Source organism: Castanea sativa, chromosome 11 (genome assembly GCF_040712315.1).
Source record: "Castanea sativa cultivar Marrone di Chiusa Pesio chromosome 11, ASM4071231v1".
Classification (NCBI taxonomy): Eukaryota; Viridiplantae; Streptophyta; class Magnoliopsida; order Fagales; family Fagaceae; genus Castanea; species Castanea sativa.
This window is the reverse complement of record NC_134023.1, coordinates 17,074,372-17,086,427: the sequence shown is the minus strand read 5'-3', so window position 1 is coordinate 17,086,427 and position 12,056 is coordinate 17,074,372. Positions and strand designations below refer to the sequence as shown.

Below are 12,056 nucleotides of genomic sequence, written 5' to 3'. Positions count from 1 at the left end.
TTTAATGGCGTCTTCATTTCATGCTATGAACTACGAACCCCACTAGCGTATGCAATTCAGCTCAAGTAACTTTCATAAAATAAAAATATAAAAAAATTCAGTTCATGTAACAATCTACAGATATTCTCATACTTACCAAATCAGTTATATATTGCATTGTTAGGCCTAGGTCAGCCAAAAAAATGGCACACCAACTGTATGAAAGTAACTCATCCTCCAATTCTTTTTTTTGGGTAAGTTGCACGCACCCAACAGGTGTTGAAAACCCTCCACCTAACTCTTACAGGGGAGATACAATTTGAACTAGAGCTCATTGGCTACCCACATCCTAAACTACAGAAATCTATTTCCATTAAAAAAAATTACCTCATTCTATTCATTTCACAATTAAGATTCCATTTTCGAGTGCTGTGTTATTTAAAATATTATATGATGTTGCACGAAAACACTTTTAGATTTGGAAAAAGTTTGGCTCAATGCAATATCATTGATTAGGTTTCTTGTTAATGTTTCTTTTTTTCTTTTTTTCTTTTTTTTTGTGAATGAGGTATCGTTGGTTCGATGTCAAAAATACAAAGCATAACTACAAGAGAGAATGAAATTCAAACACAAAAACTACCTACTACCAGGATATCTTTACCATATGATAATTCATGATGAATAATACCTGCAGACATTACCCATATGGTTCTTGCATGTACATACTAAACTACCTCGTTTCACATTCCCAAAAGATGGTAGGACTAGAACAAAATTCTCCATAACCTCCAAGAACTAGGGTATGGAGTGCAGAGGACGAGGCCTATACAAAAAGCACGTAAATAATATATACCAAAAACAGTGTTAAAGATGACCCAGCTGTATTTACAAACCACCAAAAACACTTTCGATTCACCAGCCAGAAATCTACACCAACAAAGTTGAACCCACTTTGAATCTTCAGAAACAGAAACTCAAGTCCTCTCAGGCCTGAAAATCAAATATTAACACAGTTGGTTATTTCAGCAGAAAACCAAAAATGCAAGAGCATATCATACTGCTACATGATGAAAGACTTTCAAGCAACATTTCAACACAGACATGCAGCATTTCACTCCATTGTAGCTATAATTTTTAATTAGTCTTTACAGACAATTGAATTTGAAAGCTCATCTTTCATTGTCAACTTGACAAGCTTGTTTTCACCAGCAAAATTTGTGGAACGACCAAGAAGATGCAGCCAGCAACTGTAAGTAACAATAACATGTCATGCAAATATATTTATTTGTACATGAAGGATAGGGGGAGTGAACGAGAATGAAGCATAATTAAACCAAGAAATATGGTTAGAGAGCCGTTTATAAGATTGCAATTTACATAATTAAACCTTAAGAGATGTCCACTAAAGACATGTCAGGATTGAGAGCAAGGTATATAAAAGATTTAAAGCGGAGCGGACGGTGTATAAAGAATTATAGAAGAGAATAATTAAACCAAGAAATATGATTGAAGTTCAAACTGGCTAAAATATAATTAAATGGAAAGCAGTTTATCGCTATGTACAACCACATTATAGAATCATGGCTGGTCAGTAATACTGATAAGACCAGAAGAATTAGTCAATACAAAATGCCTATATGTTGAAGCATAAAGAAAACCATGCTCACTTAAAAACACAGAGCAACTTAAGAGATGACCACCAAAGACATTGTTGGACCATTTTGCCTTTAGGCTATACTAAAATAGCTTTATATACCTTACCAAAAAAAAAAAAAAGGTTTTATATACTATATAGAAATTTATGGTGATTACTAACCTTAGTTTCTGCTCCAAACATTCTACAACGTGTCTCATAGCACAAATAGTCATTTTCTTCACCTACTTCAAGCAAGACAACAATCAAAAACCATAATACACAAGATTTATACTTCAGTGACTAAGGTGAAACTATTTCACACATTATCTAATTATCACATGCATACCACAAAGCCCTAGCATTGTACACTTTCAGCCAACCCAGCTACATTGAGCACACATCAAGAATAAATTTAATTTTAATGGCCATCTAAATTAATATCTATTGACATATGTACCCATATGGCAATGCTGCAATTCTATTACAATTTATATTTATTGGGCACTAGTGAACAACAATAAGGTAGTTGCCAGTGAATTGAGAACATAAAACATTTGTATCTAAACCAGTTGAGGTAGAATCAATAGCAGTGGAGTGCAGGAGGTTTTTCCTAGTGCAATGCACCAATGGTTAGATCACACAATGAGGGAAAGCAGGATCCGAGATAGGCAGCAAAGTTTTAATTGGACAGCTTGGAAAAAAGGAAAAATCGCAATGGCATCAATAGGGATCTGGCAACAGTAATCAAGCAGTATTAATTAGGTTTCTAAATAACATTTACAAATAACATATTTCATATTTTATTAAAAACATATATTTATGACAAGCTCCATGAAGATACTGCTACAAAGTACAAACAAAGCTCACATTGACACCAGATATCACTGAGGTGCAGGTATGAAAAAGATCTAAATCAAAACAAATAAGAACTATAATAATCAACAAATACATAGTTCACAGCATTACATGCGAGATGCCATTGTACAAGAAGCACAAGTGGAAACATCCTACTAACATGAGAATAAAGCCATAAAACATTTATGGTCACATCAAAAAGATACCAATTACATACCTCCAACTTGTCTTCCTTAGCCCTATGATTCTGGGGAAGTGTACGGATTTCCTCTGTCAAACGGATGCACTAACCAACATTTTCAGGTGAGACGAAATTGAGAGCAACCTTTATGCATGACTGAATGTAAAAGAAGAAAAGAAACCATTAAAATTATATAATTATTTATATGAACAGGGAAACAAATCTATAAATAGAAATCAATTTCAAACATCACAATCGAGAGCAACCTTTATGAATGACTGAATATAAAAGTAGAAAAAAAAAATCATTAAATTATATAATTACTTGTATGTATAAGCAACAGGGAAACAAATCTATAAATAGAAAGCAATTTCAAATGTCACAATCCACACCAAATTTAAAATTGAAGGCATGAGGCACATAAGCTCATCAATCAGCTCTGATGCACTGATACGGCATTTTTTTTTTCCATCGTACCAGTATCCGATACGTACCTGATATAGATACAGGGTACAACCATACCCGGAGAGTATCAGGCGAAAAAAATGATTTTTTTATATTGATACGGCTTGGATACACACAGGATACGTCCGAGATATGAGTACCAATCAGACACGGGAGAAGGGGGAAAAAAATGGAGAAGAATTTGCTGTATCTCCAACGTATTGTATCCTAGATTTTTTTTAAAATGTTGTATTCCCGTACCCCTACCTATAGCGTACCAATACCCGCACCCGTATTGGTGCATCATAGTCAATCAGAAATCTAAGAGGAATTCCACAAAAAAACATTTAACAGGATAACTATACATTCCAGAAATGTTCCATATTGCTTCCATTCCAATATGATTTATGCTCTGTTCACTTGAAAACCACTTCTACCAGTCTCTGCTTTTCAAACTGATAAAATTATAGGCAATTCAACCATAACATAATCAATGAAATTATGAAACTCAAATTTTCTTTGCAGGACAACATAACTTATAAATGACAGGAATAAAACCACTTCATGGAGATATCATTCTAGCATTTAAGGGCCACAATGTCAATGATAAGTGAAATATTAATAGACCACATCCTAGTCAAACCGTAGAAGGGCATCAATAGAATAAGAGGCATGCAAGCAGAAGGGTGGACCACTAAAGACTAGAATGATTGATAAACCAACCTGTTTCCAAAAATTCTCATATTTAAGAAAACATTCACCCTATGTTGCCAGCTTGGAATTCATGAAAGGTGAATAACAAATCACTGGTGCAATATGTAAACTATCCCATTTTTATATACTAAACCATGGGGGGAGTGAAATAAACACCAAATGCAATTTACTTTACCTTTAAATTTCTTACTTGATGAGGACAGCCAGCAGGAATGAAGACAGCATCTCCAAGATTTTGGACAAATGTCCACGGTTCAATTCCTATATTATAGCATAGAACCATAAAAGTATGATCAAGAACAGTTAGTCATCTGATGATAAAAAGGAATACAGCATTCAATCCAACTAGCGCCATTAATATATAAGAAACTGACCATATTCCTCCTTGAGCTTTCTTTTGTGCTCCAAAGTCAGATAAAAAGTTTGATCGTGTATAGGGTGAACAACCTATACAACCAAAAGATATGATTAATACAACAGAAATGTGCCAAGTATTAACAAGAGTAAAAAAAAATAATAAAAAACACACACACACATACACCAGCAATTATGCAGATTATAAACCACAGTTAATGAATTAAATATGCTACATTTCCAATCAAAGACTACTTCATTCACCTTGCTTTAACCAGCTGGTAAAAAGCCAGTCAGGCCTATATCCTGCATTTTGTTTCCCAATTTGGATTTCCCATGGTTCTCTTCATACAACAAGATTACAGCAATTTTAAAATTTTAAAGATTTTTTAGGAATAAAGCAAAGATAAATGTGTTTCGAAAAGGAGAGCAGTAGGCATTTCAAGATGACTAGTTTTAAATCTTAACCATCACATCTTAATTACTAAAACAACTTTGCCAGACACTTAGCAATTCCATTGAGCAGTGTCACATTGATTGACCGCAAGAATATAGTACTCTTTAAGTAATTTATCACCACCATTATAAACAGAAAGTATAATGATAATAGTTAAGCAACAAAAAGAAAAATTTAGTATCCAATTGAAATTGAGAGACCTGCTGCAATGGACAACAATGGATGTGCCTAAATTCCTGGAAGTGCTTATTAAGATATTCCTGCAGCTTCTGAACATCTTGTCTCCGGAAAATGTCCCAGATGGCACCACCCTGAGAAGCTTCTAACCTGTCCAACTTATTTCCAGAAATTGTAGTATCACTCCCACCACTGTTTTCTTGGTCCACTTTTGCCCCCTCATTCTTTTCCAGCTCTGATCCACTTGAAAAGTCTTTCCCATTCAACCTTGACTCACCACGATCACCATTAAGTTCAACAATAGGATCAGCCCGTTCAACAGTTATACCAGTGTTTTGATCCCCACATCCACTACTAATATTTTTATCATCAGCGGTAACTTTACAACACTCAACAACAGATACATTAGTCTCAACCTTTTCATCCACAGCTTGAAAATCTCCAAATAATTCCCTTTGATCTTGCACAAAGTGCCTCTTTTTCAATTTTTCTATATTCTCAAGGCTCTCCATTTTAAGTGGCACTTCAGCAGTATGTGTCAAAATATTTACCTAATTCGGTGAATTAAAAATAAGAAAATTAGATCATCAAACAGAAGTTAAGTGTCAGCTATATTTGTGGATTAATATACGTAAGCAGTTCATTATTTGACAAAAAAGGGAAGAAATTGCAGAAAAAAAAATCCCAAGCAAAGTTTTAAATATAAATGCAAAAGCAATCAGACAGACAAAATATGATCATAGAATATCATCCCCACACTGCTGCAAGAATGTCATTGTCTCCTTTTACTTCAACATTAGTCAATACCATACGAGATGCGTAGGATAGGGAGCAGGTAGAAGACATGACTAAATGATCTTTACCAAGAAAATTAAATCAACTTTTAATGAAAACAGACAGTCCATGCCCTCAAAATCAGGAACCCTCATTTGTCACAATTGCATTATGACAATTGGACCAAGATGAATCAAAGCACCAAAAGCAATTATTTTTATTCATTTCAAGTATGAGTAACAAAAAGAGTGAAAATAAAACCAGGTGTGACAACAGCATGCTAATCTAGAATGGGTTTGGACTTGATGTAGATTCCAACTAAATCACACATAGACATACGCATCTAAGATAAAATCCAACACCTGACACAATCAACTTTGAAAATTCATTGGAATTTATATAAAAAATTTGATTAAGAGAAAATGACGTGCGAAGATTTGGTCAATTATGGCGTCGGACTCAAATCTGTAAAATGTGTGATTAGCAGTTATTGACAGACATGCAGTGTTTACAACATGCCAATCCTTACCCAACTCATCTGGCCCTCACACTTCAACCTATATAAATTGAATAGGCATTTTCATGCACTACCTCAACCAAGCAGAAGTTTTTCCATTGGCAAAAAAAAGAAAAAAGAAAAACAGAAAACAAAGTGATTAGCAGGAGTCACAACAAGACCATACATACCGCATCAGACATGTCACAATGAAGTTTGGTGACAGAGTCCCCACGGCCAAGCTCCTGAGCAGCTCCATACGCAATACACATCTTGGGACCCATATCTGGCTTGAGAGATTTATCAGGCAACCGGACAGCAATGTTTAGAACACCCTTGCGTGGATGTGTATATTCCTTAAACGGCAAGCAACAGATAAACTCAGCACCATGACGTGGCAAGTGTTCCTCAAATAATGTATATGGAGGCCAATCTTTTAGTTTCAGTATCACAGGCCACGAATAACGGTCATACCGACCCTCTGTATACCCAGTAAAGAACTCATGGATATTGACATCAGTCTGCATTTCATCACAATAGTTAGTATCACAAAGCAAAATCATCGAGGACCGTTTCCATATCATTTTATTATACAGAGTAGACAAGTGGGAATTTTAACAAACAAATCCAAAAACACTTAAAAACTAGAAGGGAAAGGTAAAAAAACAACTATGAATATAACAAAAATAAATAATAAAAAAACATATTAACAATCATCGGAGTGAATAACGAAACACCAGTAAATGGACCTAAAATTTTTAATAAGACTCTTTCATATACCATTTTCAGAATAAAAGGTAAAGATAAGAAGACAGTCATAGGCAGTCATCTCCCCTAAAAATCAAGTAGAGAGAGTACATACAGCTGCTAATTCTCTAGTGCAGAGTATTTAATGCACCAATTGTCCGTAAATGACCCAAAATGCTAATCATGAAAGTTGCAAGGCAGTATCTGCCTTTTTTTTTTCTAACTTGGATTGAGTAAGATAATCATACTAAACTCTATGCTGGTTCTTCCACATCAAAAAAGTATCATCAGTACATACCAAAAGGTTGGAAATCAAATTACTGTGTGCAAAACTGAAATAAATCTTCCTGATAACAAAAGAATTGGAAAATTCCTAGAAAGAAAACCTTTCATTTAAAGAATTTTCAAAGACAATCTCATTAAAAATAATAAAGTAGAATAAATTAAGCACAAACATCAATACATTAATGCTAAACAATTAAATGCCAAAAGGAAAGAATAACTAACACAAATAGAAAAGGATAAAATAAACTAACCTCACGACAATCCAAGCAATCAACGGCCTTAACTTTCAACAATCTATCATGTTTGAGATGTTTCAATTGACGGACTGCACGCCACATGACAAATGGCTCCCAGCTTAAACCAGATGCAGATTCAAGTACATCACTCACAATCACAGGCTCATCTCTACTCCAATGCCACTGGAAATGCTTCAAATCCTCATGTTGTATATCTTGGGCCCCTAGGCAATACAAATAGTTGTCATCAGAACCTTCACGAGAAGCTGCTTTCCGTAACTTATTATTGCTTAAGTCCACTTCACCAACTGAATTGAAACACGGACAAAATTGTGAATGAGCAGCAGCCACATCCATTAAGTTGTAAGTTTTGGCAATTTCTTCTGCTTTTCTCACCAACTCTGACACTGGAATTTCTGAGAACATAAATTTCTTCTTTTCTGTTGATGAGTGTGAGAACATACATTTCAACTCAAGAATACCAAGACCACAACCACCCATGTCTTCAGGGGGGCAAGGTATGGTAGAATCTTCATTGGCTTTCCACTCAGATTTTGACTTTATATCATCCATTGAGCTAGTCTCAGTAGGTAATTTCACTTTTTCCCCCTTTCCACCATGCAAATAGTCAAATCCAAGGTCAATATACTCAAAAACCACTTCCTCCTCACCTCCCTGCAGATGTCCATCACGAATCTCCCGGCAACAGGTAAGACATAGATCAAACGAACATCTAGGACAGCTTTGGTGAAAATCAAAAATAGAAGTTCTGCAGATATCACTGCAAAAGCAAGAGATAACATAAAAACCTTCATGAAACAATGTCACCATTAGAAACAGTGTTTTCAGGAAAAGACCTTACCAGTACACACACTCATCAATAGGGCAATCTGCTTTTTCAATCTTTAAGTCTGGAAGCAATAACCCTATCAAATGAACATCCATACAACCAAATCAAAAAAGTGCATTTGAACAATATTTTTTAATTAAGAGAACTAGGAAGTAACGATGAGGAATAATCAAAGTTAAGAGACTTAAAGAAAGGAAACTGTAGGTTATAACAGTCAGCAACTGCACAAGTCAAAACTACATCAGGCAGTAAGATTAACATTTTTTTTTGGCCTTTTGCAATTATGAGACATCTTCCAATCCACACAAATACAGAAATCTGCCACGTCAAAGACTAAATATTAAAAGATGAAACACAGATGAGTTCCTAAGCTCATTTGACAGAGTAAAAGAAAATACCCTGTCTTTTAGCCTCTAAATTCTTCTCAACCATTTGCTCTTCACTAATCCGTTGCAAAAATGGAAGAAGTACTTGTAGCATATACTTATAGTGCTCAAACTCCTCATCTTCACTGATATCCAAGTCTAAATTCTTCAAATTCTGCAACAAGGCATAAATAACTTGTCAACCTTCTCATACATAATCTAAAGACATTAAAGGGAATACCAATTATTCATGAGATGAAGGAAAAGGAGAAACTGACTTTTACAGGTACATCCAAACGCAGGCATGCTTTGCAATTGCAATTTCCACGGCATACTGGACAAGCTTCCGCAATGTAATCCTCCTCAATATTAGGATACCTACACAACACAACACAAATACTTCAAATAAATTTCCAAAACAATAAATTCAATAAAACAAGCAAAGGCTCCTATGCTTAAACATTCATTTTACAGCTTCAAGTATTTTGCAATGTTCCTTAACTCATATTTTAAGCCTTAGAGGTCGAGGTTGCAATCCATCAAAAAAACATTTGTACCAGTTTGGATGATACCTGTTAAAAACGTAAATAAGGATTCTTCAACAGCAATGCTACATTAGTTTTTTCTTGTAATGATGCATCCTTTAGAGTATTCAGAAAATCATGCACTCTAGTTATATAAGATTCAAAATTAATATTTTGTAATTTCACCCTTATGAAATCATGCAATTTACAATGGTTTAGCTAATTTCAAGATTAAAAGCAAAATTTTCTAGCAGAGAATTATAAACCAAGATCGCTTTAATTCCAAGTGCCAAGTCAGACGTAAGTAACCGCACCAATAAATATCTATTTCCAACATAGTTCCATAACAAAGCTTCCATATAATAAATATTTATTTTTGGCTACATTACAAATTTACCCTTTAACATAACATATTTTCAATTTGGTCATTTTATCTAGCTCCATCCAATCTCACTGAGTCACCGTTAATTATAGTTTTTTGAATCTCCAAAATGATTATAAATTTAACAGGACAAAATGAATGGAAGCAGAAAGAAGACCTACGTTAGAAACAAAATGGAAGTTAATCTGTTGAAAAAATTCAAATGGGGGAAAATGAAACTTAAGAAACTGAATTGAAAATAAATCAAAGTTAAGAGGGAGTAATTTATAATTTGGCCTCTTGTTATATAAAAATTGACAACCGAAGAAACAGAAGAATTAAAACAAAACAAACTTATATTGTTTTTCTCGTAACTTGGACTCTGATAACAGGGGAAGACACATGAAACAAACATTATGGAGAGCACAAAGTTATATAAAGGGGGTTCAGTCTATCCACCAATTAAATTTCCAAGAAGCACCAAATGAATGTCATTACATTCAATCTAAAATGACAATGTCAGTAAGTTATATAAACCAACTTTGCTAAGGTCTTCATCCATGGGTAGTTATTCATTTGGCAGTGATTAAGATTTACGGAAGAATTCTTGGGAGTTTTAACTCAATATACAACTATGATCATCAGAACGCAGACACTTGTCAGTGACAAAATCAACTTTTTCAATTTTACGCTATTGATTGAATCTTGATGTACTTTTAACCAGCATGCCTTTCATTTTATGGGGATATTTACTACCTTATTTTTTAACAGTCTTTAAAACCAATACACTATTTTCATGGACAGAGCCCATGCCATGAATTATGGACCAACTAGTTTATGAAAATCATGCAACTCAGTTAATGCAACACACTCCACAGATATTCTCTTACTTTTCAGATCAATTATTAATTGCATTTTTAGGCCTCAAGTGAGCCAAAAAAACATGTCACACACAAGGGATGAAAGTAACTCACATCCTGCAACCATATTTGGAGGGCAAGTTACACACACCCAGCAGGTGTTCAACCCACAACATTTGAGCATAATCCTCCAACTAGCTCTTGCAAAGGAGAAGATACCATTTGAGCTAGAGCTCATTAGCAACCCGCATCCTACAACTATAGAAATCTATCATTAAAAAGAAAGTGACCTTACTCTCTTTGTTTCAGAGTTAAGACTATTTTTCAAATTTGACAGTGCACAGGGTGTCGTGTTAATTAAAATTTTTAATGAATTGACATGAATACACTTTCAGATTTGTTAAGAGTAATGACTAAGTGATGAAATTCTCCCAATATAATTTCACAAACACCAATTAAATAACAGATCAGAAGCATTAAACGAAAGGCAAAGTATGTCATCAGAAAACTAAATGCCAAATACAACTTGGCAATACTAACTTAACACAAAAGGAAAATAAAAGAAATCCATACCAATTATCTAAGCAAGGTTTACAATAACGCTTCCTCTTACAATTCTTGCACCGAACAACCCGTCCTTTATCATTCCTCTGACATTGATGGCACATCAAAGACACCTCTTCAATCCACTGCTCAACAACCACAATTCAAATCAGCAATACACAACTAAACAAACCCAAATTAAACAATTATTTTACCGCTAAACAAAGATTTGAATAAAGAATGTTACCTTTGGATCATGCTTATTGATCTTTTCAACAGTTTCCGGGTTTTGATTTTGAGTTCTCTTTGCTCCCAGCGAATAACCAGCACTCCTTTCAGCAGTTATTTCAATCTTATTACCATTCATTTGCTTCTTCTTCCTTCCACGCTTATTCTTCACCGGAGAATCATCAATCCCGCCATTTCTCAACCTACTCTTCACTCCCTCTTCTTTCTTCTCTTCCTCTCCTCCTTCGTTCAAAACGCCGCCATTTTGCTCCTTGTGCTCCTCATGATTTCTCAAAACTTCTTCCTTCCCTTCCTCCACAACCTTAGGTTTCCTTCCGCGACGCCGTTTTGCATTCACAACCTCTTCCTTCTTTTCATCTTCGTTTCCTTCCTTCTGCTGATCGGCCAAAACACAATGATTTTCTTTTTCTAAAACCTCTTCCTCCTCCACAACCTTAGGCTTCCTTCCGCGACGCCGTTTCACATTCACAACAGCCTCTTCTTTCTTCTCTTCGTCTCCGTCATCGTTTCCCTCCTTCTTCTGCTCATCATCAGCATGAGTTTCCACTTTCTCTTCCTCTTTCTGATCATCAACCTTTCTTGCTCTACCACGCTTCTTCTTCACAGGCTCAACTCCTTCCTCATTCTCAGCAACACGCTTTCTACCACGCGCCATCACACACACAGCCAAAAAAACAGAAAAGAAATTTCAAAACAGGAAGTAGTGGAAGTAAATAGATTGAAGTGGAGTAAAAGCAAAGCGGGAAAAACTGGAGGCAGGTATGACATTTGAAGCGACACTTCTCAGTTTTTAAATAATATTGTACGAGTTTTTATATATTTTATCACTCAAACGTAATTTTAAAAAATATCATCAACACTAACAACTACCAAACGACCCCTATAATTTCAGCGGGATTTGCTTTTTTAATTACTTCTGTGTGTACTATTAGTACTTACTACTCAAACTAGGCTCATAGCCTAATACCC

General features: G+C 35.0%; 1 protein-coding gene across 1 annotated transcript; it reads right to left on the bottom strand.

The window, feature by feature from the left end:
* Window positions 1-639: 639 nt before the first annotated feature.
* On the bottom strand, window positions 640-11,792 carry LOC142615678 (lysine-specific demethylase JMJ29-like). The gene is made up of 13 exons (XM_075788437.1): window positions 11,086-11,792; window positions 10,869-10,984; window positions 8,829-8,928; window positions 8,584-8,725; window positions 8,198-8,261; window positions 7,351-8,116; window positions 6,259-6,588; window positions 4,821-5,348; window positions 4,184-4,256; window positions 3,985-4,070; window positions 2,688-2,807; window positions 1,796-1,857; window positions 640-969 (listed from the first exon to the last, which is right to left on the bottom strand). The coding sequence occupies exons 1-11, from the start codon at window positions 11,740-11,742 to the stop codon at window positions 2,757-2,759; spliced, it is 2,913 nt and encodes a 970-aa protein (XP_075644552.1). The 5' UTR covers window positions 11,743-11,792; the 3' UTR covers window positions 640-969; window positions 1,796-1,857; window positions 2,688-2,756.
* Window positions 11,793-12,056: the final 264 nt, after the last annotated feature.

Bases quoted from the DNA above. Each gene is read 5' to 3' on its own strand.
- LOC142615678 (XM_075788437.1), bottom strand. From the start codon at position 11,742: ATGGCGCGTGGTAGAAAGCGTGTTGCTGAGAATGAGGAAGGAGTTGAG. The intron at 8,929-10,868 runs GTATGGATTTCT...TGTGTTGTGTAG, and splicing joins AAACCTTGCTTAGATAATTG to GTATCCTAATATTGAGGAGG. The intron at 4,071-4,183 runs GTCAGTTTCTTA...GCTATAATATAG, and splicing joins AAAGCTCAAGGAGGAATATG to GAATTGAACCGTGGACATTT.